General features: G+C 33.3%; 1 protein-coding gene across 4 annotated transcripts; it reads left to right on the forward strand.

Annotated features, from left to right (window-relative positions):
- The first annotated feature begins 4978 nt into the window (after nucleotides 1-4978).
- LOC101210765 (two-component response regulator-like APRR7) lies at nucleotides 4979-13663 on the forward strand. Of its 4 annotated transcripts, none has more exons than XM_004142173.3 (9): nucleotides 4979-5277; nucleotides 5715-6320; nucleotides 8005-8166; nucleotides 8297-8430; nucleotides 8726-8893; nucleotides 10333-10519; nucleotides 10607-11054; nucleotides 11151-11985; nucleotides 13225-13663. In XM_004142173.3, exons 2-9 carry the CDS (start codon nucleotides 5978-5980, stop codon nucleotides 13330-13332), a joined length of 2385 nt encoding a protein of 794 aa, XP_004142221.2. In that variant the 5' UTR covers nucleotides 4979-5277; nucleotides 5715-5977; the 3' UTR covers nucleotides 13333-13663. The 4 variants fall into 4 exon arrangements, with proteins under 4 accessions (XP_004142221.2, XP_011653605.1, XP_031740472.1 ...); XM_011655303.2 differs by having other exon boundaries at nucleotides 4996-5175; XM_031884612.1 differs by having other exon boundaries at nucleotides 4998-5277; nucleotides 5722-6320.
- Nucleotides 13664-14288: the final 625 nt, after the last annotated feature.

Here is a 14288-nt window from a genome sequence, read left to right on the forward strand (position 1 = left end):
GTCGGTGGTTGTGTTTAAGATCTCATTTTCGTGTTGTCAATTTTACCAAGCGAAAAAATCAAGCTGATAAAAGGAAAAAAAATCTCCCTAACTCAACTCAATCAAAACCATTTACACCTCTAATACAAAATTACATCTTAAAACTAATTAACAGTAAAATGAGTAACCGGGTTCACCTCGGTTTTGTAATTTGCAATTTTTATTTTTGAAATGAAAAAAAAAAAAAAAAAGAACTACTCTAGTTTATCACACCAGCACAATTTCTCAAAATAATAAAAAAAGAAAGAGATATTATTATTATTATTGATTTACTAAATCTTTTACTTTCACCAGAAGTATGTTGGAAAATGGGATGGGATGATGGAGTGTCGACACGTGTAATACTTTCAACGTCAAAGAGGAATATCAGGCGCTAGATTGACGGTGATGATGCAACGTGGCGCGTCTTTATTGGATTCTCACAATAAATATATTTTGATATTCGGCAGGTAAAAATAATAATAAGGACAACGTGTCGGAGAAATTTAAATTACTCTCTCTCTCTCACACACACAAATTATAACGTATTTTTTTAATTAGAAGAAAGAAGATTTATATGTGAAAAGGAAAAGGACGTCTCAAGTTCCTGTATGATTGGTTATATCCTGCTACCGGCCGCACGCTATTCAAACCCCCCCCCCCCCTCCTCAATGTGATTCATTTTCTGATATTTTTACCCGATCACGTGCCACTACAAATGACGGACCAATCAACCTACGTTTTCGATTGCTCTCCCCCTGACAGTCTGGCGCCAGCCAACTTTAACGCCGTTAACCTTTTCCACTCTCTCTCTCTTTTATATATATATATATATTTAAACTTATTTTCCTCTTTAATTTGTTGTATAGTTTTTTTTATATTAATAAAATACATTTTTATTCGTTACTTTTTTGTTTAATTTCTATTTAGGAACATGTTATATATTTAAGATTTAAAAAAAAACAAATTTTACAAAATATTTAAGACCTACAACTAAAATTTTAAATTATATTATTGATTGTTATAGTAATAGAAAGTCTATCCGTCGTCATCATCGATAAAGTCCAAAATTTTACAATAATTTATAAATATTTTAATTTATTTTTTTATTTTTAAAATTATTCTTATATTTAACACGTAAGTTTTTGTAATATTTTGTAAGTGAGTATTTAATAAAAATTGAAATTCATAAAACACATTTTGGATGGACTAACTTGAAGTAAAATTCAAATTGTAGTATTTTGATGATTAAGAACTTGAATGAAATCAAATTTAACTGTGTAACTTTTTAAATTTAAGAGCTCAATTCAAAACGTTGGAACTAACGAAGTTTTTTTTTATAAAAAAAACTAGTAATCTTATAGATTAAAACTCTCAAACATGAATGACAATAGAAAGTAATATATGTATGTGTGTAAAATTGAAATGAAACTAGTGACATAATGAACATTATCTCATGAAGCATTCAATTAATGTTGAATAAGTGGCAATAACGAGTTTATTTGCCTCGTTTTTAGTTTTCGTAATATTTTTTTCTTGTTGTTTTACGTATGTGTTGTGGTTTTTTCTGTGATATAATGAGATATTAATTTATCTTTTATATCGATATCAAATCTATAAAAACGTGAAAATATTGACACGTCAAGAGAATTATACCTAAATGTGATTAAAACAGTGCACTGGTCATAAAAGGGATGTGAATATGTTATATAAGGGAGGGAAACTATCAATTGTAATATAGCTTTTTTTTTTTTTTTTTTTTTGTGAAATTAGAAACAAAGTCATGATATCAATAGTCATGCCTCTTACTCGCGATAAAGTCTTTAATTGTCAAACAAATATGTAGTGAAGTCTACAAAACAGTCATGAGATGATGTGGTCATCGGCGGATCTATTAAGGGGTCAGGGGACACGTGCCCTCCTCACATTCTCGGTTTTTATATTTTAATATTGGTTTTGAAGTGTCAAATTACAATATATCTTAAAAAATATATTTTTTACTATATTCTGTCTTTGCTATAATTGTTTTGCCCTCCCTTGAAACCCTAAGGTCTTGGGTTCAAGGCTCATCATGATGGTCGTCCTTTATTCAAGAAAAGAATCGATTGTTGGGAAAGCAACCAAAATATACATTGACTATACAAAAAGATAAACATAGGTAGATAGGCAAAAGCAACACTACCTCAATAGTTAGAGTGAAACAAAAACAAAACTCAATAGTGTTATGTTCAAAGTGAACAAAACCATAATATTATAAAAATGCTTACACGGTCGTTGTCTCTACCAAAACAAAAGGACAAAAATTCTAATATTCGTAAAGATTATGATTTAATTTATAGACAAATTATTCTCAATTGAGTAGAAACTAAGTAGGTCTTGAAATGATTAATTCAAAAGACTCAAATTAGCCCTAAAGTTGATAATACAACAAGCAGATGAATTCACATGTCAATGCATTATTTATGTGGATAGCTCAAATAAACATTTATTAATAAGTAATACTTCAACACTTACCTAAGTTCTACTAACCATTTTCATATAAATTTTTACAAATGTTAAAATTAAACCATAAAGCTTAGAATAATAATAGAAATTGCCTACAAATGATAAGATTTGGGCTTTCAAGATTAGATACACGTTATAGTTTATACAATCATGTACATATGAACGTTTGATTTGGGTCAATTTTGACACTTATATGAATTTGAAGATTTAATTTTTTACATTAAAAGTTTACCATAATTAAAAAATAGGTGATTTATGCAATTTACTCATTAAATTAGTTTAAATGACATTTCTTGCCTTTATTCTCTTTTAAATAATAGTTTTCTCCCTTGTTTTGTGACGGACATACAAAGTTAGAAATTCTAACGTTGAAATTTTTGATCGCATATCTTTTAATCATTTAAATTATGTTACATTTTAACATGTAACAATTTAGTTTCGATATTTGTAATTCATAGTTGCAAACATTATATACTTTATAATATGTAAAATCTTAACTAGAATTTAAATATTTTTATATGCTAGCGATACAAAGACAAACTATACTTAATATATCACATATATTTATTTGTTATATCTCTAATATAAATTGAAAATCTAACTGGGTTAGATTTTAAGATAAAAACATATAATTAAAAAATCGTTTTAGGAAAATACAAATACTAAATAATTATATATCAGCCCTTATTAAGAGGTTTATTGTTTATTAAAATATTAATCTTTTATATAAAAAAATAATCGTACAACATTGTTAAAAATATTTGTAAAATATAAAAAAATCAAATAATATAAATGACAAGCCTTCAAAATTGTGATGGATATCTATCTCATTAATGTCTATCATTCAAAAAATCCTAAATTTGATTATATTTTATAAATATTTTGATTTATTATGATATATTTAAAAATATTTTTTAGTTCAATTAACTAATATGAGAAATAGTCCAACCCTTAAATACATTTGATTCATACCAATTAAAAAAAATTAAGAGAATTATTATGTATAGCAAAAGAAAAACAACAACTACGTTGAACTCCTTGAATTTTGCTATATTTTATAAATAATTTTATATAAAAATGGCGGATTGAATTACACATTTATATGCATTAAATTGGACTTGCAATAGTGAAAGATATTTTGGTATATTCAAATTTCAAACGAAACCATTGACTTTGATTCCAAAATTATATATTAAATGGAATTTAGACATTTCTTACATTTCCCATTAGAAAACTACGGTTAGTTCCGTTATAGCCACACGTTCGTAACCAAATAATAACAATATAAACATATAAATCTCATTTCATTGGTAGATTTGTGGGTAATATTTAAATTTAGTTAAGACTTTCTACAAACCTTACCGTTTATTTATACCGTTAACCTTCTTTTTATTAAAATAAAAAAAATTCAACACTCCATTGTTATTTATTTTATAATAAATCACATCTAAACCACACATTTATAAATTTTATATAAAGACATTAAATACACTAAAAAAATATTTTAAAAAAAATCTCAACGTTTTATGGATGTTTTAATAACATTCATTGTATCTTTAGCAATAAAGAAATATCGATAATTTCTACGTGATTTTTTGTGATGTATATATATGTAGATATAAAATTAAAAATAGCACAAAATGATTGAATTATTGATATTTGAAATAAAACTTTTAGGAAAATCATTAGAAGAATTGAATCCATAACCTTATGGTTTTGAGGACATGTTCGCTACAACAAAACTAAAATTTAGTTAAAATGAGTATTATTTAATATACATTGTAATCCGACACTTTAAAATTAATATAAAAATACAAAAATCGAGAATGTGAGAAGACACGTGTCTCAACTCCTTTAATGAATTCGTCGTTGATCTAAACAATCTTAAAATTTATTAAAAAACACACAACTTAGCTATAATAGGAGTGTCTAGATGCCAATTTTAATCCATCGCTATATTATTAATAAGAAATTTCAATAAACGTATCACTTGAGATAATGGAATGCATGAATAATTTTGAAAGGAGTTGAGTTATAAGCTATCCATGATATTTTGGAGTTAAATTTAAGTTAGAAATATATAAAATGCAAAATTGGTTTAATGAGGAGAGTGAAAGAAAGTATAATGCGTTTGTGTGTATTTTTTTTTTGAATCATTATCCAACCGAAAATGACGGAAAATTAGGGAAATACTCGACGTCCGTGAAAACGACGTTATCTTTTGGTAAATCGGCTCTAAAATGAAGCCACGTGTCCAGAGTAAATCTCCCGGATCCATACAATCTCTTCTAAGCTCCCGGCTTTAGATTTCGTTCCGCTTCTAAAACCCGTGGCCCCAAGTTTTCAGCCACGTTGGAAATATCTTCGTCCTGCGTGGCACATTTGGACCATCCCACAGCTTCAATTTGTCCACGTCATCCCCCCGCGTACTCTCTGCAATATCTTCTTCCATTTTTTTCTTTAATTTTTCTCTTCCAATTAGTTCCGAAGAGAAAAGAAAAAAAGAAAAAAAACTGAAAATTCGGCCATTACCCTCTTTCTTCAACCTCCAGCCTCCTTGTTTCCGAGGCTGGTCAAGCAACTTCGTCACTGCAACTTTACTCGCAAACAACATAGAACGCGAAATTCAGCGATTTCTGAATTGGAGATAAAGTTAAGCTTTGAGATTTTACGTTTCTTCAGACCCCCCTTTTCCCCTCACCTCCAGCCTCCAGATCGATCTGGAAGCTCTGATGGTGATGTTCTTCATACGCGGTTCTGTTTCTAATTCTACTGCTGTTTTAATTCGTCCCTACTCGTTCTTTTGATGATTCATAGTTATTGTTTCATTTGCTTTTTCTTTGTTTTTTTTTTTTTTCAGTAATAATCAATAAGATTCTACATCAAGTTTGCATATGAGAAGTCTCTGTTTATTTTATAGATTACTACGTTGATCTTTCTAGGTAATTTGTGGATCGGTCTATTGAGGTTAATGTCAGGAGATTCTCGGTTTGCTTCACTTTAGGGTTTGATAAAAAAAAATCTTTTTTTTTAAAAAAATTTGATGGGTTCAGTCATTATATTCACTTTCTTGCTGCTGCTAGGAATAGGATTAATTGGTTAACGTCTGCAAACATTTGTTTTTCTTGTTCGTGTTATTCTTGTTTTTAATGTATAATGGTTAGGCTTTTAAGGTACTGTGGTTTTTCCAGGGAGCAGGCTACCATTGGATTTTGCGGCTCCTTGTTGGATTTAGAATACGCACTGAATCTGTCTCCAATCCCCCACCGTAGTCTGTGTGGACTTCATGGTCGTTTCCACTTGTTTAAGTTGAAGGGTGCCTTTGGGTTCTTGAACAACGAATAGAGTTATGTGCTTTTGTTCTGTTGATTGGAGAGTGATTTTAGATACTGGGAAACTAGAGTTTCACGTGCTCAAGCTTTCTGATTCTGATTGACGACAAGTGTCAACCCTGATGAATGCTCATGCCGGCAGGCTGAGAGAGTTAAGAGAAACAAGTCATCACGCGCATGATGGTAATGGAAGCGTGAATAATGGTGTATCTGGCAGGGAACAGAGCCCGGTTGAGGAAAATGAGTTGAAAGTCAATGGATTAACTAGAAATACAGAGGATGGTCGAAAATCCACTGTTCATGCGCAGGACATTCTGCAAATACAACAGCAACAGCAGCCTCAAGGATCTATGGTCTGCTGGGAGAGATTTCTACATCTTAGGTCTCTCAAGGTTCTGCTTGTTGAAAATGACGACTCGACTCGCCATTTAGTCACTGCACTGCTTTGTAATTGCAGTTATGAAGGTCAGTAAATTGGTCTTTCTGGCACCGTTTTCTACATGCATATGACTGGTTGTTTTCAGATGTGTGCGCACACACATGTGTATATATGTATATATGTTTTAATTTCAACAATTTGTAGTCTCAGACTCTCAAGTTTCCGCTATCATCTGACCTTCTCTGATAAAGTGTAACTTCTGTAGTTAGGAAGTACTAATATCATTACACAAACAGGAAGTACTTATTCATTACACAAGCAGTTTCTATTATTGCGGAATTACTAATTTGATGTAGCTTCTATTTTATTTTATTTTGGAAAAGGAAACGATGTATCTTCCATTTTCAAAAGAAGATATTTAATATCTGCTTCCATCCATGGCTTCGAGCTGGAGTATTCTTGATGAGCTCTTTCTAGACCCAAGAGTTCCTCTCTGAGCTTCTTCTAGAGCTTGGAGTTCCTTAAATTATTTTTTGTGCACATCCTGGACCTCAGTCAAGTACAAGTTGACAATTATCTTTGCGTACTCTTCTTGTAAATAGCAAGGCACTTTAAATAATCCCGAAACATGTTGGTTTTGTCAAGTTTTATTCTAAAATATAAACATATTGTCGAAGTTATCAGGAAGAGGTCCTCTATGAGAAACTATCTACAGTTCTGGTTTCCTCAAATGTTTTTCATTCCATTTGTGTCCTATTCCAAACTAGGAAGAGCACTAGCTGCTACAATTCATATACCTGCGTGTCACCTTTTATGAAGTACTAATTTCATTAGCTTAGTAATGATTAAAAAGTTCTTGTTCTTCTTTGGAAGCAATTTTTTGCCCTTACGAGTTTGAATTTGATTCTTGCTGTAACCCCATATTTAATAGCGCATAATTGTTTCCCTGGTTCCAGCATCTAAATTTTTGTACTAGAATTCTTACTTACAGCAGTAAGGGAAGTTAGCAATTGGCACGACTGGTATCTGGTTTGTAACTGACATTGTTGTCGATACTTTAGGTTGCCTTTGGGGGTGGGGAGAGGGGTTGTTATTATGTTGGTTATTTTCTTATGTGTGCATGCACACATATTCTGGTTAGAAACCGTACATTCATTTAGAAAAAGTGAATTTTAAATATAAATTCTATATTTTTCATTTTTCTGGATAGTGTTAGGTCACCAGTTATATTGAAACATAGTAGGAAGGGAAATAAAGGCAAAGCATGTATGTGTGGAAGCATTGCTTTCGTTGGGTCTGGCGACCATAGTTAGTTAGGAAGTAAGGGGGAAATACGTGTGAGGGAAAGGGGAGGATGGTGTTGGGTCATTTTTTAGTATAGGGAGTCTTCTCTCGGTTGTGGGAAGAAGATAGTAATCTTTGTTCTTGTTCTTCTTGTTCCATTTGATATTGTAATAGCATTTGGCTGATTTCTGAATTCAATAAAGCTTTTGGAGTTGGTGCCCTATCAGATAGCACTCATGGAAAACCATGTAGGAGTGAATTTAAGGCATCCTTTATTTATGAGCCATTCTTTTCCTCTAACGTATTTTGGTAGACGAATAGTTATGTGGATCCTATGTCTTCGGTTGATCTTTTAATATCCTTTCATCAATGAGTGCATAGTTAAAAATAAAACATTCCTGCGTATGATCTGACTTTCATTTGGGTTTTATGTTTCTTTTCTCCTTGTCTGGTTTACCACCCTTTTTTGCTTGTCGGCATTGTTAGTAATTGCGGCTGCAAATGGACTACACGCATGGAAGATGCTTGAAGATCTGACAAATCACATAGATCTCGTCCTAACAGAGGTGGTCATGCCCTGCTTATCTGGCATTGGTCTTTTATGCAAGATTATGAACCATAAAACGAGGAAGAATATACCTGTAATCAGTAAGTTTCTTGGAGTATCTAGTTTATCAAGCGTATTGCTCTCAAGTATTTTTATCTTTTTATGCCAGCTAATCTATTGGTTTTTTTAAGTTTTATTTCTTTTAATTTTTTACTTTGATGATTCATGCAGTGATGTCTTCTCATGATTCAATGGGTTTAGTCTTCAAATGTTTGTCAAAGGGTGCTGTTGATTTTTTAGTGAAGCCCATTCGGAAGAATGAGCTTAAAAACCTTTGGCAACATGTTTGGAGAAGATGTCATAGCGTGAGTACTTTCACTTTCTTGTGTTCCTTCTTGATTGTATTCTATTGATTAGCTGACTTTATGACTTGTTATAGATGGATAAATATCGAAGAGTGAAGTACTTTTTAGTATTTGTTGTCCTTTTAGCTAATTATCTATAATGAATGTCACTCTCCTTTCTTAGATCTGCCTGAATTTTTGCCGGGCGCATTCTCAGAGAATTTTGGCTCACATTTATCTTCTATGTTCTAGGGGTATTGGACACTTGATATTTTCCTAGTAATTATGTCGTACTGATATCTATTGTTTCTCTTAGTCTAGCGGCAGTGGAAGTGAGAGTGGCACACAGACCCAAAAATCTGTGAAGTCAAAAAGTGTTGAAAAATCAGACAACAACACTGGAAGTAACGATGATGAAGAAGAAGACAACGAGAGCATTGGTTTCAATATTGCTGATGGGAGTGATGATGGTAGTGGCACACAGGTATTGCATGTTTTTTGTCAAGAGACTAAGGATTGCTTTATATGCACGTGAAAGAGTGCCAAACATATTGCATCAAAGATAGTAGGGTCTCTCTCTAACTAGTTTTGGCTAAAACAAATGCTCTTTGAAATAGTGGCATCATGTTTAAATAGTTGAATTGTTAGTATTCATTAGATGTTGATTGTTTGGTCTTGTTTTATTTCCCTTGGCTATGTGTTAGCTACAGTGCTAGTTACTTGTTTGATTGTAGATTAGATTATCCAAGAAAATTTTCATTTTTTTTTCTTCTCTTACTTTTCAATTGGCTCTGTGTTGCTGATGTGGCATGTTATGCATTTCTCGATAATCAACCTTATGCTAGGATATATAGTTTTGAATAGGCTGAAATGACATATATAAAGTGGGTATTAGAGTGAACACAATCACTCTATGATAAGACTAATGTATTTACTTCAACGCAATCACACATGTGTTCCAATAAAACGAAGTAAGTTACTGGAGTTTTTTGCTGATTAAAGTAACCTAGTGACTGAACCAGGAGACTTGGCCTTCTACAAGGCAAGAAATACTTCATTTTTTTCTTGTCTGTTATCTTTCTTGGGATCAATATCCTTCCCAGCATGCAATTTAATAAATAAGTTATCGACTATTTCTACATTGAAAGATTGATTTAAAAGATGTGACCTAGTTTCAGTCATGGAATTGTTAGGACTGCATAATTGTTTACTATCAATGATGGTTGGTGTCCTAAATTCTGAAGGTTTTCCAAATCAACCACAAATTGGGAGAAAAAAAAGAGAGGTCATAAAGGATTCAAAGGGCATACCAAAAACAGTCCATACTATGGGGGAGCCAAACAACATGCTATATAAAAAGAATCTTCAAATTGGCTATTACAAATGTTCTTGGACCCTCATATAGAAGCATTAGACCTAGCAAATGACCAAATTTCGTCCCAAAATCTTTCCAAATTCCTAAATGTTCAATGTGTCCCCTAGCCAACAGTAACTAATAACCTTTTCTCTTTCTAGTTCATTCAAGTACCATCTTCACCTAGAAAAATACCATATTTTTCAAATTCTTACAATTGAGAGTGTTCCCTATCCAACGGTAACTAGTGTTACTTTCTCTTTTCAGTTCATTAAAGTGCCACTTTCACTGAGAAAATACCATATATTTGTCATAAGCTTATCTAAGGATTCCCAACTTTAGTGCCACTTCTCACTTCAATTAGATCAAATGCATTTTGAACTTGTATAGTGCTCTTATCGTTGCCATTTTCCGTTAAGCGAGTAGCACTTGTTTTTCTGTGATAAGACGGGTCCATCCTTTAACCAGTTAAAGTTGTTCAGTTTGTTTGGTTGTTTTTTTTTTGTTTGTTTTTTCTGGGTAGAGTGGGGTGGATATCTTCTTGCTAATTTCCATTTCTCTTTCTGCAGAGTTCTTGGACTAAGCAAGCTATAGAAGTTGAAAGCCCTCGGCCGGTATCTGCATCAGCATGGGATCATAAACGTGAATGTCCTGATAGTACTTGTGCCCAAGTTGTCCACTCAAATGCTGATGCATTTGCCAATAATGCAGCAATTATTTTGACAGCAGGGTGCCAGGTGCAGAAAAAGCAACTGGGTATGCCTTTCAATATCTGAGTGTGTCTGAGAACTATACGAACTGTTAATGATTTGTCTAATGTTTTTCCATTTCATTCTTCTTCAGAAACTGCTACCTTGGCTAAAGTTGAATTAGGCATGCACAGAAATCTAGATTTACAACTTGAACTCTCTACGGAGCATCCAACCAAGTTAGTTAATAGAAAACAGAACATCAGGCTTGAGATTGGGTCTAGTGGATTCAATGAGCAGTTCAACAAAGGACATCTGGACCTCAACTCTGAGAGCCCATCGAGCAAACTTAAGTATGAGGAAACAACTTTTACCGGTCTTGCTACCAATCTTACTGATTCCAAGATGGATGTCACTGTGTTTGAGGCACCGAGCTGCCATCCCAAGACCACAGACATTAAGAATAAAGATGTTACAGATTCAGAAGATTTTCCATCTCTTGAGCTTGGGTTAAAAAGGCTTAGAGGAGTTCAAAAGACGGGGAAAGCAGTCCAAGATGAGCGGAATGTTTTGAGACGCTCGGATTCTTCAGCCTTTTCTAGGTATGTGAGAAAATGGTCCATCCTTCCAAATATTGTTTCAAAATGTTGAGGCAATTCCTTTTTCACCAAAAAAGTTCACTATCCATACAATCACAGGTACAATGCTGGCTCAAATTCTAACAAGACTCCAACTGGTAATGCTGGAAGTAACTCTCCGCCGAGTAACTCTCCACCTACTAATGGCTTAGAAGCTACAAATCAAGAGAACATGCAAGATGTTCGATCTCGTTCCAGTGGTAACCCTCCCAATCAATGCTCAAATGGAGACAGCAATAATATTGACATGGGGTCCACTACCAATAATGCATTTTCCAAGTCCGTAGTTACTAATAACAAGTCAGCAATGGGATCAACAGTCAACTGTTTGTACCCATCGGCAGCTTTCCACCCTGTTAAGAATGACAGTCTATCTGTTCCACAGCAAGCTGATAATGTTAATAATGTCACAACTGCAACAATGCAAGCTCAGTCTAATTTTGTGCACAGGGAATCTCAAATGCAGCAACTTTGTCACACATATGATCCTACTCATCAGCTTGTCCACAATATGCAACGATTATCATCTGAGCATAATGATTTTTCATTAAAGAAAATATCTGCAGCTGCCACACATTGTGGGTCAAACAATGTTTTAAATGGTACTATAGAAGGTAATGCAGCGAATTATAGTGTGAATGGTAGTGCTTCGGGCAGTAACCACGGAAGCAATGGCCAAAATGGTAGTAGCACTGCAGTAAATGCTGGAGGGCTGAATATGGAAAGTGATAATGGAGTTGGTCGAAGTGGGGATGCAAGCGGGAGCGGGAGCGGGAGTGGAAGCGGAAGTGGAAGCGGAAGTGGAAACCAAATGGACCAAAACAAAGTTTCACAAAGGGAAGCTGCCTTGACAAAGTTTCGCCAGAAAAGAAAGGAAAGATGCTTCCGTAAAAAGGTAATGCTACTCAGTCTCTCTTTTAGTCCAATGCTCCTTATATTTTGTTATTCCTCGTCTTGTAAAGCTTGGTATTCATATATATAGGGAATTGTTCTATATCCAATCTGAGCATTAAGAGAAGCACAAATATAGACAGGGCTAAATATATATGTATATATGCTATGCTTGATTATATGCATATGCATCTCTATACATTTCAATGATCTCACATCAGATGTTTATTTATTTAAGTGTGACTGAAATGATTAAATATTTTTGTTTAAAGGAACTTGAAGAACAAATTACTTGTGTTTCTAATAATACAGTCCCTCTTAGTAAATCCCAATGGTTTGAAGAAGATTCTAAATGCAGCATATAAATAGTTAAAATCAACCATCTCAAGAAAGTAATTGTCATTTTGCTCTTCTATTTCTGCCTAGATCAAAATTTATGCAAAAATGATTTAATCTTCCAGCTAAGTGTTTGGCAAATTTTCATTAAATCTCAGTGTAAGAGAGATTGGCATGTGTTGGTGATATATAATTAAATTTGTCTTCAACCATAAGCTTAAGTTTTTGAGTGAATTGGTGGTTTAATAGCGCATGTATTCAACAAGCTTTACATACCTAATACATGCAGGATAGTAAAATAATATTTTTCTACAATTGCTGGTGTGATACACGATTAGATATTAAAATGATATGATTTGAGTCTGTGCTTCAGTAAGGATTGCGATATAATTTTATTACTGTTATGCTTGTTAATTATTTTGACACTTCAATGTTTTTGCAATTAGGGGAACTTTCTTTCATTGGTCATACGAGAGTTGATATGTTTCTTGCTCACCATTTCCTCATGTTTATTGATCATTTTTTAAGCACTGTTTTTTAAGCACATTGAATAGTTGTACCTTCTCTGGGGCCGGTATATTACATATTTACTTCATCAACATGCAAGAAAGGGATTTTATTTGGAAAAGAAATTGTATTCCCTGGGTAACTTTCTTGAGCCATGTTAGAATTACCAATGGGACTTTCTTCAAGTTGGCTTTGGAACCTCTAAATGGTCTCTCGTTACGTTGTGTCAATTGGAATCATTGCATTTACTGCTATGCTTTTCTAAAGGTGTTATCTTGCTCTTTGGATTCTGAGTTATTATTTTTAAGGAAAGGATGGGATTGTTCTTGTGTGTTTCTTTTGAGATGCTAGTTTTCTGCTAAATGGACTACTTATTAGTTACTTCTATATTCTTTCACAGGTCCGATACCAAAGCAGAAAGAGATTAGCCGAACAGAGACCCCGTGTCAGGGGACAGTTTGTGAGACAAAACACGAGCGACAACACAAGCAATGCAGGAGATGGCTAAAGTCATTGCATTGTTTTGGTAAAAAGCAAAAAAGAAAAAGAAAAAAAAAATGATTTGGTTTTCCCTTTAACAAGAAATGTCACCATGTGCATGTGGGAAAATAGATAAATTAGAGTGTACCATTTTAGACAGAAAAATGATGTGTTTACTTAACAATTCTAAATTAGACAGACAAAGCTGAACTGGACTCTGTTGCCAGTGGCTACTGGACTTCTAATTCAAGAAGGCCTTTTGCCTTTCTGCATCAGAAAACTCTATTTTAGTTTTGTATTTGGACACAATGTGGGTGTATTATTATTATTCATTGTTATTACCTTCACCTCTTCTTTCATACATAGCTTAACTTGCAATGGTTTGACTTTTTAACACAAACAGTAACTTTCTTTTTGTGCACTCTTCTTCTTCTTCTGCCATTGCCACCACCATAAGGGGTTCCAAATGTTGCACGAATGGCGAGTCGACTTTTGTGCAAGTACGTGACTAGTTTCCGCTCTCCTCTACACAGGTCTCCATTTCTCACATCATCTGACTACTACTAATTCTGTTCAAGTTATAGCTTGTATGTGAACTTTCATGTTCTTAATTTGTACACTGTGTACACTAATCAAATTATATTGGATTAGATTTTGTATAGTTTGGATATTTTTAATAACAAAATATGATAAACCAAACCAAACACTTCATAAAATGGTTTTGGTCCCATTTATTAGGTATGAAGATAAGAAAAACTCAATTCAATTAGAAATCAAATTTGGTTTAGCTTTGCACACTCTAAACTCTACCACCCTACAGGCATGTGGTGATGTGGGTTCATTTTCTATATATATACATATTGATTTCCAAAAATATAGTGTGTGTTTTATGGAAATGTACGTCGTCTATCATTTATTATTATATGTGGAAAATTGTGGAAACTAATGCCAAAGATTAAAATTATATGTACGAATTTTGGCTAA

The sequence above is a fragment of the Cucumis sativus genome, chromosome 4, assembly GCF_000004075.3.
Source record: "Cucumis sativus cultivar 9930 chromosome 4, Cucumber_9930_V3, whole genome shotgun sequence".
NCBI lineage: Eukaryota > Viridiplantae > Streptophyta > Magnoliopsida > Cucurbitales > Cucurbitaceae > Cucumis > Cucumis sativus.

What these genes read in the sequence shown, in the direction of transcription:
- LOC101210765 (XM_004142173.3), top strand. Translation starts at nt 5,978, where the DNA reads ATGAATGCTCATGCCGGCAGGCTGAGAGAGTTAAGAGAAACAAGTCAT. An exon ending in GAAGAATATACCTGTAATCA is followed by an intron (nt 8,167 to 8,296) that starts GTAAGTTTCTTG and finishes TGATTCATGCAG; the next exon opens with TGATGTCTTCTCATGATTCA. An exon ending in ATGATGGTAGTGGCACACAG is followed by an intron (nt 8,894 to 10,332) that starts GTATTGCATGTT and finishes CTCTTTCTGCAG; the next exon opens with AGTTCTTGGACTAAGCAAGC.